This window comes from Vigna umbellata, chromosome 4 (genome assembly GCF_029865625.1).
Source record: "Vigna umbellata cultivar VRB3 chromosome 4, Vumbellata_1.0, whole genome shotgun sequence".
NCBI lineage: Eukaryota > Viridiplantae > Streptophyta > Magnoliopsida > Fabales > Fabaceae > Vigna > Vigna umbellata.
The window spans coordinates 9,126,306-9,149,866 of NC_142168.1; the positions used below are offsets into that span (position 1 = coordinate 9,126,306).

Consider the following 23,561-nt stretch of genomic DNA (forward strand, 5'->3'; position numbering starts at 1 on the left):
TATTTTATTTAATAAAATAATTATTATTAATTTAATTTATGTATTATTATTTAAATAATAAAATAGTTTTTAAAAATTTATTAAAATGGATGTGGGCAACATTAAGTTTTTTCTTTTTAAATTTTTAGTTTTTAATTTATTATATTTTAAATTAATATATAAATATTATTAAATTAATTTAAAATTATTATTTAATTATTTATGAATTAATTTTATTTTATTTAATAAACTAATATTATTAATTTAATTTATATATTATTATTTAAATAATTATTAAAATAGTTTTAAAAGTTTTATTGAAACGAATGTGGCAATCCGTTAACGGATGTCGCCACATTCGTTGAAGATTTTTTTTTTAAATAAAAACAATAAATTAAAAAATAAAATATATGAACGGACGAATGTGAAGATGAAACAGAACAAAATTGGTATGGGTGGTGCAGAAAGCATTTGGTGGTGGTGGAGGGAACAACCGCCTTAATTCTGGTATTATTTGGGTCCGAGAAGGTCCAACCTAAATATCTACTGGAGAAAGATGAGTCGGGAGGGATAGTCCATTTGCCTAGTTTGTCATTTTATTATTAATTTTTAAGACAGATAAAATCGTAAATGATAAATGTAATATTACGCGACGATAATGCTTATTTTACAGTTAATTTTTTCTGCACGATGAGGTATTATTTTTAATTTCTAACACATTTTATCGTTACAACCTAATATTTATTTTTTCTGTTAATAGTGAAGAAAATTGTTTTATTATGTTGAGGGTTACTTCACTGTGATCTACTAACAGTTTATTACAATATGATATCGTCATGGCTTGTCACAATTTCTTAATCTTCATTCTGATCCATGTTTACCATGTGGCGATGCATGATAAGGTGACAACGTAGGAGTTGTCACTGTCAACCTCGTTCGTCTCCTAATAATGAATGAACAGTGTGGCAATATGCAAAACATTCTAAATAACAATAGTTGAGATTGGAAGGAATAACAGAAGAAATATCTAGATTGATTTTGTGTTGAGACATGGAATGATGAGTTATCTATAAGAATTGCTGTATTACCCTCTGAATATAAGGTGGTATCATTTCCAACTGAAATGGAATTCTGGTAAGTGTGACTAAAATGAAACAACATGATAACGATGCACTGTGCATCTCTAGTAAAATTAACTGAACATGGAAGAAACACAATACAAATATGTAGATTGAAGAATCAAAAACTAAAAGAACTCAAAGTCCAGATATTTACCCCCAGACTTCATCTCATTATTACCTCCCATCCTCTTACTACTATTGTTCATGCCAACCCCAACACTATCAACTGCTTCAAACTTTGCTGCTACAACATCACATTCAACTGCTCTTGGAACTTCTGGTGGAGTGCTGCACCTGATCAACGCCCAGTTCACGCCTTCAAAGAACGGGTGCTGTTTGATCTCAGTCGCACCCCTCTTCACTCCCAGCCGGTGCTGCGGCTCCTTCACCAGCAGGCAGCGGATGAGATCACGGCTCGCATAACTGGTGGCCGGTGACTCCGGAAATCTGAGCTGCTGGCCTACTACGTTGAAAAGGGTCGCGCGGTTTCCTGAGCCTTTGAAAGGGGTTTTACCGTATAATAGTTCATGCAAGAAAATCCCAAATGTCCACCAATCGACAGCACTTCCATGACCTTCTCCTTTGATGATTTCGGGAGCAAGGTATTCGTGAGTGCCCACAAAAGACATGGACCGAGCAGTTGTTGGTTCTGCAACAAGCTCAGGAAGTGTGCTTGATTGCAGGCCTGGATCTGCTTTAGGCTTCCGTGACTTCTTATTTTTCTGAGCAAAAAGGCGAGGCATGAAACATGAAGGCTGGATGCATACCGATGAAGGCTCGATACAAGCCGGCTGCACACAGAATGCGCCACCAGCTCGTTTGGAGGGATCCCCGTCAATATTTCTTATAAGGGTAGGTGAAACAGCACATCTGAGAGAAAGATCGAAGTCTGAGAGCATTATGTGACCATCCTCTCGGACCAGTACGTTTTCAGGTTTAAGGTCTCTGTACACCACTCCAAGCATGTGAAGATATTCAAGTGCCAGCAGAACCTCTGCTGCATAAAAGCTACACAGCATGACAAGCATTTTATTAGTCAAAACAGGAAAGGAAAATTACATTTTCCAAAAAGCACCACTCATGTAGAAACATACATATTTGCCAATTGTATTATACACTGATTAGGATGTTTTAATACCTTCCCATTGTTTCAGACTTCAAAGATAAGTGACTCTGCATGCTATTGAACAACCTAGCATTTCATATAAAGCCACTAATATAAGAATAGTTACAGCATCAATGTGCTGTTACCTTATTTTTTATATAAGGAAAACCAGAACTAGGAAAATTTAATCCAATTCAGGAAAAAAGAAAGGTGAAAAAGGAAAAACAAGCTTTTTAACACATTAGTATTGTTCATGGCATCCTAGCAGTCTGAATTATCTCGGCCTATAGCAGACCTGGAGAAGACCTTCAATGCAGCAAATTCTTCTGCTTTATACCTATCGTTAATGCAAGAGCATTCTGGCAATGTCACTAAAGCTAATTTATTATCTAGCCAACCTACTTTATATAAGCGGCTATGTCTCAATTTTCATACTGCAGCAGAACCATATGACTTTAACATTTATAGCACCATTGGAAAATCAACAATGTCCTCTGCATAATTGTTAAGAAAAATATAATCATCGTGTATAGTATCATCAACAGCACAAAATATGAAAGGAATCAACAATCAAAATGCAGATGAATACATAAAGGTCACGGACTAGAAAAAGGAGATCTTCACAACTGAAAGCAGCTACTCACAGTTCTGATAAATGAATGTGTATTTGTATCTGTAAAGTTCAAAGCATACCGTGCAGCATACTCCAAGAAATGTTTCCCAGGTTGTCTTTGCCTTAAGGTGTGAAGATCACCCCCTGGACAGTATTCCATTACCAAACAGCAGAATCTGTCGGTCTCAAAATGTGTATACAAAGTAGGCAGAAATGGATGATCCAGCAACTGCAATATCTCTCTTTCTGTCTGAGCCCTAGTCAGCTTATTTCTGCTTGCTAAGGATGCCTTGTCCATAACTTTCATTGCAAAAAAGCATCGAGTTGCACTAAGCTCTGAGAGATATACACTTCCAATATCACCACAACCAAGTCGTTTGAGTAACCTGAAGTGACTCATGCCAAGAATTCCGTCCCGTGCTCGGATGGCAAGGATAGCCTTCCATCTAGGATCATTTCCTTTGTGTGGCTTGTTGGCACTGCCAGTTATGTTACTCCAGTTGCTGTCATCACTGAGGCCACTGCTATCACTTGCTCGGCTAGCACTAGTTTTTGCACTCTCCAGTGAATCCCCTCTAACACTTCCTTTAGTGCTATCACAATTCCTGTCCAAACTAAGCATGCCATCACTAGTGACTGCATCACTCCGGTATGTACTTGCACAACTATTAACGATGCTCATTGTTCTGACAACACTAGTACTATCAATACTACTAAGGGGACTAACATTACCACTTGGAGGCAAAGATGCATCCCAAACACATTCTTTCTCCTCAGAATCTGGAGCAGTAGGAGAGTTCTCGGTATTCTGAGATGCACGAGCACCCGAAAGTGGCGAGGGTATGTTATGCGTCACATTTGACTCATCAACCAGGCTTTCTGCAGGAGAAACAACAGCCATGCTTTGTTTCTTGGCAGGAACACAAATTGAAAGATCTTCTAAGAAAGGACCAGAACCCTTCAAGGACACACTCTTCATCAAACATGCTGCCTCGGATTTGGTTTGACCTATTGGCACATAAACCGTTCTCATAAGATCAGTATCAACAGGTTCTGGGGGATGACTTGCACCAGCAAATGAACTTGGACCAGTTTCCCCAAAAGAATCATTGCTACCCTTCAATGTCTGAATATCAGGCACAAGTTCTACGGCTTCAGGTAAAGAGCTCTTTCCTTTCCACGTTCTTGTAGGAACAGGGGAGGGAGGCTCTTGACAGGACCGTGTATCGAACCCCATATCCTCTCTAACCAAAACTATTCGTGCATTTGATAACTGAGCCACTTCTCTGATGGAGGCAAGACGTGTCATGGGGCCATCTCGTGACTTTGAAAACTGATTCCCTTCTCTTGATGGAATCCCTCGCACACCCGAAACATCCTGCGCATTTAGTCTTTGACCAGCTTCTCTCATTGCAGCAGTGTGCGCATTAGATACCTCAACCAGAACAGGCAAAGACCGAGGAAGTACCTTTGGCTCTGCAACCCTCTCCATATCCCAATATCACATATCATCAAACAATGACTTCTAGTTAAGAAAACCCTGCAAATTCAGCAAAGAACTAACTTAACAGAAGATTCACTCAACTTGAATTACTGTGTATTTTTAATTTAAAACCAATTATCAAGTGAAAAAGCCGGGAACCGAGTAAAATGACAAGAACATGGAATGAAAGAATAAAGTAGTCTTATTCTTCTTGGTAGTGACTAGTGGTAGCTGCGGAAAGCACAAACAGCATTATAAATTGGATCCACAGAGAAACGACAAATGTAGAAAGCTCAATTTAATAGCTTGAAACATCAAGCACAAGAAATCATAGACAACATAAAAACAAAGCCGTCTGTAAATTCTATTTCCCAATACTAAACACGCAGCATAACACAGAATATAAAGGAGCTTAAATTGTTAAAGTTTGAAAATTGATTTGAAGTGGGAAAACATAGTTAATCAGAGCAAATATGATGAAATGGTGGAATTGATGCCTGACAATCAGACACAGCCCCGTTGATAAGATAATCTCAAAGTACAAACCTTTGAGCAAGAAACCTCAACTTCAGAGGAAATAAGCAACATACAGAAGATAGAGAGAGAAGAACCAAGAAAATACAGACAACAAGAGATGGAGAAATGTTAAAAAATGTAAAAACTCCCAATCTTCTATTTTGTTTCCATTGGAAAACCATGACCCAAAGCACGTCAAACAAAAGAAAACAAAGAGGGAAAAAAAATGATGAAACAAAGAGAGATCTAGGCACCCAAAAGCATAATAGGCAGAAGGGATAGAGACCCACCATGGAAATGATGAAGAAAAACAATGGGTATCCTTTTGTTTTCCCTCCTCTTCACTATACTGTCTCCTTTCACAACTGAACTCAGAGCTTCTTCACCGTGCAGAACAGAAACAAGAAAAGTGTCTGTCTTGACTGAGAAGGTGTGAAAGAAACTAGAATGGTGGGAGAAGATTGGAAGATGAAGCAAGAAGAGAAAAATAAAAGGTTGAAGAGGGGTGCTTTTGTTTTTTATTCCTTTTAGTTGTTTATTTTGTTGGTGTGTGTTTTTCTCTCTCACTAGAATAGAATAGAAGTGAGTTTGAGTTTCTCTGTCTAGGGAAGGGGCTGTGTGTGACTGACTGGGGAACTAAAGTGGTGTTGGAGATAGTTATGGTTAGCTTTTGCTTTCTCTTTTTGATTTTTGGCATTTGAATGAGTGGGAAGAAGTTAATGATGGAAGGTAGTAGTAGCATAGTACTACACTTTGTTCAGAGAGAGAGAGAGAGAAAGTGGGGCCATGCATGTTCCTTCTTTGTGGTACACTGCTTTTCAAAGGTGGGACTCAATCAAACAAAGAAAGTGAATGCCCAACTCTAACCTATTTTTGTGTTTTTTTTTTCAAGTATCTCTGTTTTCAGATTGTGCTATTGGCACGTGCCAATCACTCCCATCAATTTTCTTTCACTTTTTTTACTCTTTAATATATATATATATATATATATATATATATATATATATATATATTTATATATATATTTATATATATATTTTTTTACAACGACCATTAATATTTTTTACACGATAAACAATCTGTAGTTTACATGTTTGGATTATGTATTACACGTAATAGTTACAATGGGATGCGCCATTATACATATTATTAACTCCTTAAGAACATAATAGTTCTTTTTATCTAGAGTAGTTCTCAATTCAAACTTTTTATATTAAAATGTTTGGTTCTAGTTCTACCGTATTTTATACGTTTTTTTTAAGTTTAAGTTTTAGTAAATATTATATTTTTTTAATTTTAGTTTAATTTTATGTTTTAATTTAAAAAGTAAATAAATTTAATTATTTAAATCAAATTTTGTTAAAATTTATTTGATATTTTAAATATTTTAATAATAATATTTAATATTTATATAAACAATTTAAAATTTATCATAAAATTAATATGTCAAACAATTAAAATGTTACCATAAGATTTAACAAAATTTAACTTAAAAGACTAAATACATGTATTTTTAAAATTAAAGATTAAATTAGACTAAAATTTTAAGAAGAGATTAATTCTATTTTTTATTGATCAAAACGTACTTAACAATTTAAATATGATTGTTTGTGATAAGAAAAATGTATAATTTCTTAAGAGAATACTCCAAGTACTCAAACTCTTAATTAGTGCTTAAACATTCTTTTCACTTAATCCAACAATAATTGACTAGTATAATTATATGTTTAGTACAAATAATTTCTTTAGAAAATAATCATTTGTCGCTTTTCTTTTGAAAAAAACAGATATTTAAATAAAGAAGTTGTTCTCAAACATCCTCTTAAACTTAGATACATAAAAGGAATAGTTAACAAAAGGCATACTTTTTAAAAACATATGTAAAACAATAAAATTTTAAAATCATGAATGATTAATTGAACAAAAAAGAAAAATATAAATAAAATAAATATAGAAAATTGGAATAAATAATTTATAAAAAATCGTTGGCAAAGTCATTGCGAATATAATCTTAAAGAAACCATTATTGAGGAGGTTCTGGAGATTTTGTCTTTTGTGAGTTAGAATGATGGCGCTAGGTGAGTTTATTTATTTATTCATTCCTTTATTTATATTTTGGTGAAGATGGATATTCGGGATGCTGAAGAGATTAGGGTTTGAAAGAATCCTCTCATTGGCTTAGCTTCGTTGCTTGCTGTTCCCAAATGCTTTTTTGGCATATTTTGTTCCTCTCTTTTCTTTATTTTCTCTTCTCTTCTTTCTAATTCTAATAAACAAATCTTATACTATATTTTCATTATTGTTTTTGCAAATATTTTAAAAATTGAGAGACTAACCTGTTGACGTGTTTTTTCCGAATGTTTGGATCGTCTGTCTTTCTTCAATCTAGATCGCTCGGTTACTTCCAATCTACTTTGTTGTCCGATCGGCATTGGTGTAGATCGATCGATCTCCTGGATGAGGGAGGAGGTACCTGCAAAAGGCACTCCGACGTCCAAGTTAGGCGTGTGATGTGAAGAGTGTTGGCTCTTAATTGAATGCTTAGTGAACAATTGTCACTACTTGAGTATTTGAGAATGGGGTGAGTGTGAGTGAAACATATTGGAGTATGAATTGAGCGTAAATAGAACATACCTGGTTTTCGGCCTTGGCTTTGTATTTATAATTTACCTCATGGATCCTGAGCTGATATAAGCTCAATAAAATATGAACAAAATAAGATATAAACATATTACCTGAAAGAAAGACCCAACGGCCCTGAGTGGATAGACCGAACGGTCTACCCTAGGTACGATACATATGCCCCCAAGTCTAAGTTAAGCGTTCAGCTTTAGTCACTATAGGACTTATGGGTTTGAGGGAGGCTGCTTTTAGTCGTTCTTCACCTGCGGCGGGATTTATGAGTTCTCCTTTCGAACTTTGCCATGAATCGAGCAGTAAATGATGGGAGTCCCTTTTAGAACTTTTTCCCATTTGATCAGTGACTGATATTATCCAACTTACCTGTTATGAGGTAAAATAACAACTTAATATGAACTGTCAAAAGAATGTAAGCCTCTAGACTAACCCATTTTATAAGGTCGAATGGCCAAGCAAGGGAGACCGCTCTGTTAAAGATGCTCGAATGAGAGTGATTGTTCCTCAGCTCTTTGTTTTTGGCCTAGGAGTTCCTGGAGAACTTCCTAGTAGATGAGAGTGACCGTTCGTGGCCCAAGAGTTCCTAGAAAACTTCTCAGTAGATAAGAGTGACCATCTGTGGCCTAGGAGTTCCTAGAAAACTTCCCAGTAGACAAGAGTGACCGTCTGTGGCCCAGGAGTTCCTAAAGAACTTCCTAATAGACGTGAGTGATCATCCGTAGCCTAAGAGTTCCTGAAGAACTTCCCAGTAGACGTTAATGACCGTTTGTGGCCAGGATTTCCTGGAGAATCTCCTAGTAGACATTAATGACCGTCTGTGGCCATGGAGTTCCTAAAGAATCTCCCAGTAGACGAAATCTGTGAGGCCGAGTGGCTGAATGCTTGAACACTTGACGCCATGGTGGACGGACGGTAGAGGCCGAGTGGCCGAATACCTGTGAGAGCTGATGGTCGAGTACCTGTGAGGTCGAACGACCGAATACCTGAATACTTGAGGCCATAGAAGGCCGAACAATAGAGGCCGAATGGGTGAGCACCTGTGAGGCCGGATGGCCGAGCGTTAGAGACCGAATGGCCGAGCACCTGTGAGGCCGATTGGCCGAGCATTAGAGGTCGAATGGCTAAACACCTGTGAGGCCGGATGACCAAGCGTTAGAGGCTGAATGGCCGAGCACCTGTGAGGCCGGATGGCCGAGCGTTAGAGGTCGAATGGCCGAGCATTTGTGAGGCCGGATGGCCGAATACCTTACTACTTGAGGCCCCGAAAAGCCAAACAGTAGAAGCCAAGTGACCGAATATTTGATAACTTTGTTTAAACAAAAAATTGATCGAGCGTATTTGCTTCAACAAAACAACTTTAAAGAAAAAAGAACAAATGTTTTAATAAAACGTGACAATAATGTTTAATTGAAGTAAATTTTGATATGAGTCTATTTTCCTAGTCTATGGATAGTTTTTTCTTTGAGCCAATAAGTTCTTTTAGTAAGATGTCGAGTTTAACTAGTAGTTGTTTATGCTCCTCTGTCCGTTTGAGGGGGAACGAAGGGTGTGACTTTTAAGCTAACATTATAGCATTCTCGAGCTGTCCGTTGATCTGCCCATATAGTGCATATGGTACCCTTATCTGACGCGAATTTCAAGGATAAATATGGGATAGAGACCACAGCTCCGAAAGCATTCAAACAAGGTTGTCCCAACAGAGCGTTATATGGAGTATGAACTTCTACTAACAGGAATCTTATTCTGAATTATTTCGCTTCTCTATCCATTCCAAGCTGAGTCCTCAAGTCTAAGTATCCTCGAGTATCGACTCTTTCTCCTGTGAATCCCACAATTTGCTCATTAAATGGGCATATGGCATCTTCAGACAAATCCATTTGTAAGAACGTCTTCCAATACAAGATGTTGACCGAGCTACCCTGATCGACTAACACCTTGCTAATAACACAACGAGATATCTCGGCTGTAATGACCATAGGATCATCTTGATTCGGGTTAGGGGCATGGAAGTCCTCATCAATGAAGGTAATTTGTGGTAAAGATTGAGACTTTCTATCCACCATGTGAACGGTTTTGAGTCTCCTCAGGTGCCTTTTCCTTGCTGACGATGATGTTCCTCCTTCAGCAAAACCTCCAGAAATGGTATTGATGTACCTGCGAACCGATCGATCACGTTCACGACTGCGACTACGGTTGCGGCTGTGCCTATGTCCCCGTTCGGTCTTTTGATGGGACCGTCTGATTTCTCTGGTAGTACTTCTTGTTTGGTTTCTTTCTTTTTTCATGAATTACTGCAGATGGCCTCCTCGGATAAGCCTTTCTATTTCATCTTTCAGTATATTGTATTCTTTCGTAGTATGGTCGCGGTTCAGATGGAAATTGCAGCTCTTTCTCGCAGCAGCGCTCTTGGGAGTGGCCTTTTTTCGAAGTGTGAGAAGTTTAGCATTGAGAGCTTCCTCGAGAACCTTAGCCCTTGGTGCATTGAGGGTGATATAGTGATTAAATCTGGGGAGACACATAGGATTCTTTTGAGGAGGATCCCCATTGAACGATCGTTTTCCTTCTTTCTTATTTCCTCCAGAGGTTTCTTGCTGTTGCTTTTTTCGGGATTGCCTTATATCTTCAATACGAATAAACTCTGTCACCCTCTCTTGGAGCTCATCCATGGTTTTAGGGAGTTTGGCGTATAAATTTTTCAAAAAATATCCTGCTTTTAAGTAGGAAGGCAGGTTGCTGATGATGAAGGTATGATTGATATCCCTCACTCGCCGAGCGGTTTCGTTATACCTTTTCATGAAGGCTTTTAGAGATTCATCTTTCTCCTGTTTGGTACTTACGAACTCCGCGGGCGTGAACTCTTGTATCCGACTAGATGCATATTGTCGCTCAAAAAGGGTTTGTACAGTGGCAAAGCAATCCACTGTGTTTGGGGGAAGGGTGTTATACCATGTTAATGCTTCTGCCCTTAACGATAGTGAAAAGGCTCTGCAAAGGACCTTGTCATTGTTGGAGTAAAACGTCATTGCATTGACGAATGCTTTCATGTGACCATCTGGGTCGATTGAGCCGTCATACTTGTCAAATGTGGGAGTAGCTTTCTCCGGCATGGGTGCCTGCATGATTGTTGTCGTGAAAGGTAGTAGACTGGTCGGTCAAACAGTTTGCAAAGGTGGGGGCGCTTGGCCATGTGGGTTACCGTTCGGATTGCCATTTGGGTTTCCGTTCGGATTGGTACGATGAGATCAGTCCTGACTGGGATGTGTTTCATTATTTTCGTCGTCATGACCCCGTTGGGCCGATGACGCGGAGGGCTGCTCGGACTGTTTTTGACAGGTCCGTTCGGCCCTTAGCGTCGCAATCTCTTCTTCATGCTTCCGCTACATCTCCTGTTGTGCTCAAGCATGTGCTTGCAGTTGTGCTTGCAATTGAGCTATCAAATCTTTGGTGGTCTGCTGCTCGTCCATGTTCCTCGCGGTCACCATATGGGCTTTCTTAATTGAATGCTTAGTGAACAGTTGTCACTACTTGAGTATTTGAGAATGGGATGAGTGTGAGTGAAACATATTGGAGTATGAATTGAGCGTGAATAGAACGTACATGGCTTTGTATTTATAATTTACCTCATGGATCCTGAGTTGATATAAGCCCAATAAAATATAAACATAATAAGATATAAACAGATTACGTGAAAATCTGGTTGGTTGTTTATAACCTGCTTATAATAGCTTAAACGCTGGTCCAATCGCGGCCCAATTTTTAACCTGGTTAACCGTAACGGATGGATCCAACTACCGTGAGTGGATGGACCGAACTGTCTACCCTAAGTACGATACAATTATTATTAAGTTTAATTATGTTTAAAATTCGTAATAAATTTGGAAATTTTTAATTAAATTTTTAATAAATTTATATTTTTTTAATTGAATTTTATTATTAAACTTGTATATTAATAAAGTGATGTAACTTTAAGTATTGTTATTACCTTACTGATTTATCACCATATATTATTTTATAATTTTATAAACGTGACGACGACAACTCAACAAAATTAAAATAACCATCATATCAATCACTTAACACTCATATCATTTATTTAATAAAAGAATTTAAAAATTAAAACTCAATTAAAAATTATAAATTTATTAAATCATAAAAAAAAAATATAAGAACTCAATTTAATGTTTATAAATGTACCTTGAAACCTAATTAAGTTTTATTATTATTAACTATTAATATAAGGTATTTCAGACCAAAATTATCCTAAATTTATGGTGATTGTTTGTTGGAAAGACATCTTGCTTGTTTGTCTATGAAAAACACCTTAAATACATTATTAATTGTTTCTATGTTGAATAAGGTTAAGCTATGTATCAATAAGAAATTAAATATTTTGTAAGATTTTAAATTAAATATGATAATAAATAAAAATATATATTGTAATAACGAGAATAATAATTGACTAAAAATATTATTAAAATAATAAATAAAATAAAATAAAATATTAATCACAAATAAATTATTTTATTTATTATTCACTTTCCAATTTCTACTTTTTTTTCCTCTCTTTTTTGCAGTACTCTATTTTCCATCAATTAATCGAAACGAAAACAGATGGTATGTTCTTAGAACTTACTTTTAACAATAATTTTCGCTATCATTTCGACACGTTGATTCATGACAAACACAAAAATTGTTATACACTGGTTACTTTCCGAGTGTTGTTCTTAAGATTTCTTTTTGTAATTTTCAAAATTAAAGACAACATTGATTACTATTTTATCATCAATACTTTCACACACTATTCAATATTCATTATTTCATATATAATATATATATATATATATATATATAGATTTATTACAATAAAAAAGATTACAAATGTTTTATTATAAAATTCTTATATTTTTTAAGAAAACCTTAAACCACGCTTAAAAAAAGCCAGAAACTAAGTTGCAAGAATAAAATAATTGCCTTGAAATTAGTTTCATTGCAATGACGAGAATACTTTCTTGGCCATTAAAATGCAGTTACAGAGTACATCAATGATTACTGTTCATATTTCCCAATGAGACGCTTGTTTTTAGATAAGCATTTACAAATTTAAATTTATAAATTGATTAATAAAAAATACTTTTATATTATTATAATTAAAAGTAAACATATAATAAAGTTGAGGAAAAAGAAAGGTCTTAAGTCAAAACGAGTTAACATTCATTGCATCTACTAAAACTTGAACTTAAAGATTACCAGTTCAAATTAACTGAGCATATGAGTGCGATAATAATAATAAAAAAATCACGTTTTAAAGTAGAAAAGATGTTAAATAACCTTAGAAGTCGTACTTTCTGAAAAAGAAATATTAAACCAAAAGTGTAACTCAACTAAAATTAAAATGGAAGTAATATTTAAAATCAAAGCTTGAGCAAACTTGATGGGATTATACCAAATTAGGTGATGAGAAAATAGATAAAGGGATTCAAACCCCACCATGTGAGTTACCTTACACCCGTCATTTTTGTTCTATACTGACAACATAGGTTGGTGTGTTATGTCAAAAAATATATATCATTTCTGATAATTCAAAGAAACCATTTTAATGCATATTTATTACGTACGTGTTTGCTTCTGCTATTATTTAAAAACTTTTTTTTTCCTGCACATTTAGCTCTGTTGTTTAGATGGAACCTGGAGTTTAAGGTCAGATAAAAAAGTAAAACTAGAAATGTTATGTAAAAAATGGGAGAACATGAGTTGTAAGCTATTAACTTATTTTAGGATGTTAGATGGACATACAGCCAACAAAACCATGACTAAAAAGAAAGGAAAAGATAAAGTCTCATGAAGGATTTTCTTCATTTTTTTTAGTCTTGTAAAAATGTTGATACATGTGTAGGTATAAATTTTTTTATAGTAATAATATATAAAATAAATTATAAAAACAAAACATTTGTAAGTAAATCAATCTACACTAACTCCTCAAATGAATATTTCTTATGAATATTTCTTGTATAAATGATTGCCTCCAAGTTTTTATTGAGAAACTTGAGAAAGTTTTAGTTTCTTAATCATTTTTCCTCTGTCATTATAAGTCAGGAAGAAATACTCCCATTAAAGTTAACTTTAAAAAATAAAATTTTATAGAATAAGAAGACATTCATAAACAAAAAATCATCAATTCTTATTAATTCAAAGTGAATATAAAAGAGTTTCTTATTTATATATGCAAAGTTCTTGTTTACTCATTGGACTAGATGATTTGGCACTAAAAAGCACAAAGTGTAGTTGCATATTAGTCAAATTCATCACTAATTTCCAACTTGAACTCCATCTAGCTCAAAGTTCTAAAAAGTATGCTCATGAACCTAAATCAAAAGTGAGTCTAGAATCCAACACAACAAATTTCAACTCAAATGGACATGTGTGAAAGAAGCTAAGTCAAACAGATAGTAAAACTGAAAGTATGAAAAATCTTTCATTTTTAGCCTTCTTCAAGTCTCACATATCTCAAATCTTGTTTCTTTCCAAGCTTCCATAAGTGCTTTTGTGTTGCCTTTTTGACCACTTCAATAAGATTTCTTACTCTCTAATGAAAATAACTTGTACATTTAACACCTAGCTTATTGTAAGTCTCACATTGACCGTGTATCGGATGCTTTTTTGTATCTCTTTTATTTTTATAGAGAGAAAATAATAACATTGATTTTTTACCTTTTATTTTTATGTGCATTTTTGTTAATAAAATCAACTTATTTATAACTTTTATCTTATTTTATCCTCAAATTTATCTCGTTTGTGTGTTCTTATGTTTTAGTTATTTTGTATTTGTTTTACCTTTAATATTTGCTTAAATTTTTCAAATAAGTGAATAGGAAACAATTTTTGTAAGAAAAACAAGTTGGATGTCAAAGAAACATGATTGGACAATACATGATGATTTTTAGGCAAATAAGAATCATTACAAAGTGAGAAAACAATTAGAGCTACATGACAAAAGGGTGTTAAGTGACATAAAAGAGGTATTGTGTGCCACTAGGCTTGTTGGGTAAGCAAGATGTGTCACTGAGCGAGACACACTGGAGGAAGGTCGGGTGGTGACTCGCCAACACTAATTATGGTCATGCAGCGTCAGGTGGTGGTCTGACAAAGGCTACTCCTTTTGTGATATAATGAGTGTGATTGGCGGTAGCAGTGCTGAGATGTTAAAATTCGATATTTACTCATGCTTTTCATGATGGTTTAGGGATGTTCCTCTTTTTAGATCAAGAGAAACACCTTGAGTGCTTGAGAGAGTCTCTTGAAGGCTATTTGAGGTGTTGGGAAGCTCTCCCTTCCCTTCCTTGAGACTTCTTCATCTATGGAGGTTTTCTCCTCTTGGGTTGGAGAGGAAGATGAGTACGAAATGGAGATGAAAATGTGAAGGAGAGACGTAATTGGAGCATGAAACAACTACTGAGAACCTTAGAAAATGACTTTCTTGTTCCTTATAATTTCAATTTCTTCCTTATATCTTCAATTTTTAAACCCTAAGTTCTCAACATTGAGTGTTAAACCCATTTGTTGATATTAGATGTAATAAACTTATTTCTTGTGTGTTTTGTGATGTTAATACATATATTTTTTTCATTTTAATGTTAGTTTTTATTTCTATGTTTAATGCTTGTTGTGGCTTTATCACTCATGGTTTAATTGTTGGTTCTTGAGGTATTGAAAAATATCTTTTTTAATCTAGAATTGAAATTAAGAACCTAATAAAGCTTGTATGCAGGGATAGGACATGATTCATTAGTGATTCTAAGGTTCTTGAATTTAATACATGATTTCACTTGTTGATGATTTATGGAATTGGAACTTAATAACTTATATATTAAAGGTTCAAAGTCATAAGGAATAAAATTTGAGTAAACTTATGAGTTGATTTTGATATGAAATCGGAATAAAGATGATTGTGAATCTATGAGAATGAAGTGGATGATATCTAATATTGAAAATTGTAAGTACTTTATATTAAATTTCAGTTGCACACCAACTATGTGATATAATACCAAAACGAGTTTTTTTTGTAAACATTATGGTTTAATTGAGTCATGAAATTGTAAGAATTGTGATATATTGCACAAATTCTTTGAGAGAAAATGATAAAGTACTTATTACTTATTACATTACTATTGATACATTTATCGTTCCATGCTAACAAAAAATTACATTTATATCTACGTTTTTACAAAAAAATAAAAAAAATAGAAAAAAGCTATTTGTTTTCTACTCTTCAAATATAGAGTTTTCTTGAGGTTTCATGCTCTCATTCCTTTTAATCATCATTTTATTGGTGGGATGGTTTCATGGGTATCAATCTAATATTTTTTCAATTATTTTAATATAAAGAGTATATATATATATATATATATATATATATATATATATATATATAAACACATGTGAGAATTAAAATTTTAATTTTTTCATATAAAAAGTGTATATATATATATATATATATAAGAAAAAAAACAAATACTGCGATAATTAAAATTTGAATTAAATAATTATAATGTTAAATAATTAAATTTTTTTGTTAGCGTTGATGGTCACAGATGTGCATCTTAGGTTTATACTTTATAGTTAAACATCCACCAATAGCATATCTATAGGCTGTAGCTAATAGCCTAATTCAATGACGTTTATGGATAGGTAACCGAAGTAGATGATAGTTTTTGAGTGAAAAAAAAAAAGAGAAAAAAGTTAGGTAGAAGAATGGAAGAAAAGAAAAGATGAGTCAAAGTATGATGAGAATTTCGTGATTGATTGTCACTCAATTTCTTTAAATTTTGTTGTTACGCTAAAAAGCAAATTGAAACCAGAAAACAATAACCAGAATGTTTTATTAGAATAATTGCTGTGGTAAAGGTAATAATTTTTAGAGTAAAGAAATTATGAATGGGAGACTACGTTCCATCATCTTTACACCAAACATCTCATGTCGACTCTCACCAACTTGCCTCTGCTCTTCCCAATTCTCATGCTTTTTTTTTTAATTTCTTTGTTTTTTTTCCCCTCTTCTTACTTTCTCCCTACTTCCTCATTTTTTTATCTACATTAACCCAAATTTTTGTAACATTAAATTGAATTTAAAATTTATTTTTTAATATAGATCTTATATATATATATATAAATTGTATTAAAAATTTAACACCGATTAAACATAAAATCAATTTACAATATATAAATAAATATAAATTTTATCTTATAAATTTATTTTATAAGATATTCTTAACAAGTTTTTAAACAAAATTTGAATCAAATTTTAAATTATTAAAATAATAAGACATTACAGATTTCATATTAATATAATGATCATGACATATGTTAATATATTATAAAAATAATATATGTAAATAATAATTTTAAATATCATATAAATATGTATTTGACAATTTTAAATTTATTTTGACATAATTTTTAAACAATTTTTGCATTTTATTCTTTAAAACGATAATTTTTTCTTCACAAGAAAAATGATTAATCTTTGAATAACGATATGTGACATCCCAAAAATATAGCTTTAAGTTATACTTAAGGGTCCCTACATTTACAATAAAATAGAACAGTTATAGGAATAACATTTATCTTACAGTTATCTCGAAATCACCAAAATTAAAAAAACTTTAAAGGAACCTATACTGCTGCGGTTACCAGTACAAACCGAACGGAAAACAAGCTTCGCATTGGACTGACGGTCTCAAACTATTTCAAAAATAGGTATACGATCGAACGGTCTTACTCTACTAGAAACTATCCTCTCCTGCCAGCGCCTGTTCCGGAATATCTTCTGCATTCTCTGCTCACACCCCACAGGGTGATCATTGCAAGGAAAAAACGACCGAACGGACAACATGACAAGACAGGAAAATAAGGGTAAGCTAGTGTAATTTAATTGACTATATTAACATATAATTCAGATACCCACCTAACACAATCATACATATACAGAAATCATAAAAACATGTTGTAACCGACCACTTTACACTAACTGTCCGGACTAGTATGAATATGAGTTATGGTCGTTCGTGCACTCGTGGGTGGTAACCTGGAAAACCATCAATATTACCGCAGCATGGAAAAACCCTTGAGCTTGCCACACGAGGTTAACCTGTTATACCTCACCTTAGGTCAAGGTAATACATACCGCCCAGGCTAGGGTCTCCTACTATTCTCACCACATGCATCACCATTCTTTACTTGAGACTCAGTGACCATTAAAATTTCAGGATGAAGGCCAATACTAAGCTTTCCCTATTCATACTTTTACCACAATACAACCAATCACTGAGACATTCCTCCTTGGAATTCTCTTTTAGATCCATAATATAATTTTCACATCATACTTTCTCATCCCATCACAATTATCCTATCATAACTTGATACCATCACACTTTCACATTACAGTATAATTATGATCATTCCTCATCCATCACATCTTTAACTAATTTCAAACCAAACATTAAATCAACATCACCATTGATAACACTCTAGATTTACATATTTTTCTCTGTTAAAAATCATTTCTTAGATTTCTTTAGTTTTTAATTTCTTAGAATTAGGCTAGTTTTATGTTTTTCTCTTAATTCTTTAGTTTTATAAAATTCTAGTTAAAAATAGGTTTTTAGGAGTTTTTTTTCTCTCTTGTTAATCATTAGAGAATTTATATTTTTTCTTAGAAAATCTTTAATAAAAAAAAAATCTTTCTTTTTAATTCTTAGATTTTATTTTCTTTTCTTTAATTTGATTGTTTTTTTTGGTGCAGATATGAAATAAATTGGGCTTCTATGCTGACTGGACTGGCACTGGGTCGCGGAAATTGGGTGCTACAAGTAAAAATTTGAATGTTGCTGCTGCATTGGAGAATTGGGCCACTTGAGCTGCCACTGCATTAGGCTGAAAGTGAATTGGGCTGCATGGGCTGATTTCAATTAAGTGGAACGGTGTCGTTTTGGAGAGACTGAAGATGTTGTTGCAGGGGTCTTTACTTTTGTGATTTCATTTGGCAGAAAACGTTCTTGAAAGTGAGGGCATGTGCTGGGCAGAGAGAAGTGAGACGAGAAAGGAAGAAGAGGAGCGCGACACTCTGACCATAGCTGACCGGAGAAGCTGACCGGCGAGCAAATGGAGCTGACTGGAGATGCCACTTAGACGGCGAAGATTGAAGCGTCCAAGTGAAGCGAGGTTCCCCTCTCCCAATTTTTCCTCTTTCTCTTTTCGTTCTCCAACCCTATATAAAGGGGTTTTTCTGCATGTAAATAGGGATATAGAGAATACTTTACACACTTTGAGATACACTCTCTGTTCATAGTTCTAAGCTCTTTAGGTTAGGGTTCCTTTCCACTTTCGTAGAAGTAGAGTTCTCGACTTTTGGATTTTGTTGAGACGATCGCGAGGGTGACAGGCCGCGAGAGTCTTGGTGATTTCCGGTAGTTTGTAAAATTTTCTTTTCATGTTAATAAAGTTGATTTTGTGTTCTTGTTCTGTTCTTGTTTATGTCTCGATTTTGTTCTTTGTTTTTTGATTTCTGTACTTGTTATGTGTTGAGAAAATGATTTGGATTCTGTAACTCTGCAATTTTATGGTTCCGTTTGGAATTAAATGTCTCCGTAGTGAGCATTCTTCATCGAGATGTCTTCTCGAGTCAGAGATGAGTTCAATGCATAAAAATTGATTCAAATTTGTGTTTCTTGAATTTGTTTCTGAATTTTAGATTGATGAATAGGTTAATGAACATTGGTTGGACAAATCAGTGGAAAGAGTCAATTTAAAGTTTTGAAATATGACTTAGAATACCCTGGATTGGGATTCATATTATCAGGATGTCTTCCTGAGAGCTCTAAGCACTCTTTTATTCAATCCAATGTGCAATTCACCTATGACTTCAATTCTGATTTTGAGGTTGTTATATTGCTTTTGATTAGTTAGAATTTAGGTACTGTTTTTGCTTCGTTTCAATTTTAAATTCTGTTCTTGATTGATTTCTGGTGATATATAGATTAGGATAGAGTGATCTGTGTTGCTGATTTGGTTTCATTGCAAGTTGATTTCTGTTTTAGCCAATACTTCTTACTTTGATTTTTGTCTTCCTGTAAATAGACTAGGTTTAGTATATTAGATGTTTAACTGTCCACTCTCTTGGTTCTGATACATGTATATACCATTGCTTTAGGGATCTTAGCATCTTGTTCAGTTTTAGTTTTGGTTTCCTTGCACTGTTAATTGTTAGCATTCATAGATTAGTTTTAGTTGTATTCACTGCTCATTTTGTTCTGTTATACATAGATTCTATAGTTTAGCTTAAGTTTCAGATTTTATTTCTTTGCATTTCACTTCTTTATTTTGTTATTTTTCTTTAAACAGATTTCAATTGCTTTATTCATTTTTTTTAAATTGCATTGTTCATATTTCTTTTCCCCACCTTGCTTTAGTAGTTAGTAAATAGTAAATAAATACAAGATTTAATTCTACACTTTAAACTTAATTGTACCGAGTCTTTGGATTGATACCTAGGTTGTCCCTATACTTCATTAGTGGGGAAACTTAGTTTGTTCTGTTTTTGTGCGACGAAAAACAGTTTAACAACCATGGAGCATAACTGACTTGGAAAATATCAACAATTATTATAAACAAAACTTGACGGTAGAACACCTCCAATCTGCGAATCTGACCGTACGGGATATGGTTTCCCTAAGATGAACCTGACCAAATGGGATATTGTTTCCCTATGGTGATCATGACCGAACGGTCATGTAAAGAGTGAAACTCAAGCATGAGTCAAACGCTATTAGATTGATCTAAGTACTATTGAATTAGACCGAACACTTATTGGTTAATGCCGACCACTAGTAGACCATACCGAACACTATTATCTTAGACTAATCATTATAGGCTTAAGCCGAACACTGAGAGCTTATATCGAACGTTATAACCAGGCTAAACACTTTAGATGAACCAAATACTTGTGAGATAGATCATTTTCTCATTATTCAAAGAATATAACCGAATGACATTTACTAGACAGAATCCAAAGAATTGACTGAATACTATAGAACATCTGTAATTGGACATAATCAAATACTAAAGCTTATAACCAAAAATCTAAGAACTTAGACTGAACAGTACGAGCTTAAATCGAACACTCTTATTTTCAATTTTAATTACATAATTTGCAAATATGAAGAAACCAAATGCTTAGTGCATCACTGAGCACTACTAAGACTGAGTGTTGGCATATGGCCGAGCACTACCAAGATAGTTCAAGACCGAGCGGTCAATAACAATTATAGCCTATGACAGACCGAACGTCTTTTACAAACGAAAGCTATGTCTAGATCGAATTCTAAAATAAACTGAAAATCGCACTCAACCGAACGGTCATTATCTGAGGATCCACAATAGCAGAATTCAATTAAGACCGAACACCAGAGAGAAGCCGAACGGTTAATTAAAGACCTTCAACAAACTACATAATTATGCAAAATAATTGCAGAAATAGGATCAATACCAAAACCTTACCAATTTCACTCAACCACTGAATTAGAACCAAACAGAAACACAATCATCATAAATGTATCAGCAATATTTCACACCAACAGCACCGAATATCAAATCATTCAATTTCATACACATGTATAATCATCAAACCAATTAAATTAGGTAGCTTCCCTTGCCTCTTGACCGAACCGAACAACGATTGTTCTTTTCTAGGCTTTGCTTCCTCCCCAGAAAATCTGAAGAACACCTATATTTCACCTATTGGTGAGGAAAGACCAACCCAAATTACCAGAAAAGTGATCAGAATTAGGAAGAAGAAGCGGATGAACACATGCAACCATAAACTTGGCTTCCATGTGCCCGAAAATAGAATATCTAAAAAGAGGATGAATTACCAACTCTAAGCTTGATTTTGATCGGTGGAAGGCAATGATCTTGAATCCTAGATTGCTTAAAAGTGGCTGGTTGAAGAAAAGAGAGTGAAAGGGAATGAAGAATTTCTAGAGAGAAGGAGAAGAAAAGGTAGAGACTTGAGTTTTACAGAGAAAAATTGGAGTCAGAAAATGACAAAATGATTTAAAAATAAATTTAAATACTACTATCGAAGCTACTTGTCCACTTCATAAACACACTTGCCTACTCCCTTCCAGTGTATTTTCGGGTGATGACACAATATATTGTAGATTGTGTGCATTTTTTTCGGTTTATATTTTTTAATTATGTTTTGCTGAGTAATTTTTATTAATCATGGATTGATAAGTTAATTTCTCATCATGGATTTAAAAGAGGTGTGTTAAGTATCCGAATGACTTTTTTCACATTCACAATTCTAGTCTTTTTAATAAGAAGAAAAACAAAATGTTTAGAATATTATGAACTAAATTAATTGTTAAAACATTAATAAAAAGTCTTAAAGTCGTTATGAAAAGAACATTGAATTAGTAATCGAATTTAGTAACAAAAATTATTACCTTTTCCATAATTAGTTGAAAATACTTAATTTTACTAATTTCAATTAAAAAATTTACTTGTTTTTTTCTTTCCTTACAATACTCTTCGTTGAATTTTGATTGGATTAATAAAATAAGTCCAAAAATGAAATAAAGTCACAGAATATTCCACATTAAGGATAACTTCAGTGTGAAATATTTGAAGTGGAAAAAATCTGAGGAACAATTTCAGTGACCAAAAATTGATTGTCAATAACTCTGAATCTGAAATAATAGAAAAGGAATTTTATAGAAGTAAAGTACATTAACTGAATGAATAAGAAATTGATACATTATAAAGGCAAGGCTACAGGTAACAAGTACAAGTAGAGCTACTAAATTAAGTACTTGCTAGTCAACTAATTAACGGCTAAGTAATTATTCAATTATTACTACCAAACAATCTCCATTTACACTGTTTGTCACCTTTTCTTGAATTATCAATTTGAATCGGATTTAAATATAATCTTCTTAGTTTTTAATTTAATATTTTCATAATATTCGATAAATTAATTTATTAAATTAGTTAGATACAAATTAATTAGATTGAAGTCGAATTTGAAATCTTACTAAAATGTTGATTTTCTTATCAGTCACACCAATAATAAATTTTATCATTATCATAAAAATAGTTTTTATTGTATGTTATTTTTTATTTTTTATACCATAGGAAACTCAAACACTGTATCCGAAAACATTAAATTATATTGAATTGAAAACAGACATTTAAGAACGTGGGACATATAATATGATTCTTTTATCAATGGACACCATAACACATTGACGTTCAATTGTAGACACTTCAAACTAAAATTAGGTAATGTTTGTTAGTGCATCCGTCATCAAATCTTTTTTTTAAGTTTTGTTTATATTTATAATTTATCAAAACTAAGAAAAACAAAAAATATTTCAGCACAACTCAAAAAATTTATTAGCACAAATTATATATCAAAACTAAAGTTATTAACACAAAATGGAACAATTAACACTAAAGTTATCAAAACTAAAACACTAATAATCAAAATTTTATCCTAAACAGTTTTCAAGCAAGGTCTTAACGTTATTGCGGGTTCTAACTTCATCGTTCTAGTAGATACATTGCTCACTCCTGTCTTATTTTCTTCATAGTATCATCCATTATAGGTGATGGATTCTTGAATCATTGATAAAATAACAAATTTATCATGTATGGATATTAATGTTTAAAATTTGATGTGATTTATAATATGTGAAAGGTATATATATGTTATTACTTTTGTCCAATCATCTCTAATTATAGTTCGAATGATGATTTTTATCCATGACATGACGTAATAGTCACATTCTCAGGAATCTTTTTTCTTGTTACACTAAACATGACAAAGAAAATAATCACACATCAAGACCATAAATTAACATGCAAAAATTACTTTAAGATGAATGAGTTTCAACCTTTGGATATAATACTTGAATTTGTTATGCTCTGAGCTTACCCGCAACTCTAATTAAATTGGAAACATAGGTTAATATTAATATAACTAAGTAGATTATATGAGAAAAAGTAACACTTGTGTTTGTAACATGTATTTCAAATCAGGTTTCATCTTCA

The 23,561-nt window shown here is 33.4% G+C and overlaps 2 protein-coding genes across 3 annotated transcripts; both read right to left on the reverse strand.

Annotated features, from left to right (window-relative positions):
• Window positions 1-1,035: 1,035 nt before the first annotated feature.
• On the reverse strand, window positions 1,036-5,516 carry LOC124842077 (serine/threonine-protein kinase D6PKL1-like). 2 transcript variants are annotated; one of them, XM_088112359.1, is made up of 4 exons: window positions 5,108-5,516; window positions 2,899-4,358; window positions 2,239-2,292; window positions 1,036-2,108 (listed from the first exon to the last, which is right to left on the reverse strand). In XM_088112359.1, exons 2-4 carry the CDS (start codon window positions 4,308-4,310, stop codon window positions 1,226-1,228), a joined length of 2,349 nt encoding a protein of 782 aa, XP_087968485.1. In that variant the 5' UTR covers window positions 4,311-4,358; window positions 5,108-5,516; the 3' UTR covers window positions 1,036-1,225. The 2 variants fall into 2 exon arrangements, with proteins under 2 accessions (XP_087968485.1, XP_087968484.1); XM_088112358.1 differs by lacking the exon at window positions 2,239-2,292 and having other exon boundaries at window positions 5,108-5,515.
• A 4,226-nt stretch (window positions 5,517-9,742) lies between these two features.
• Window positions 9,743-10,561, reverse strand: LOC124842074 (uncharacterized). The gene has a single exon (XM_047318482.2). The coding sequence runs from the start codon at window positions 10,559-10,561 to the stop codon at window positions 9,743-9,745; it is 819 nt and encodes a 272-aa protein (XP_047174438.2).
• Window positions 10,562-23,561: the final 13,000 nt, after the last annotated feature.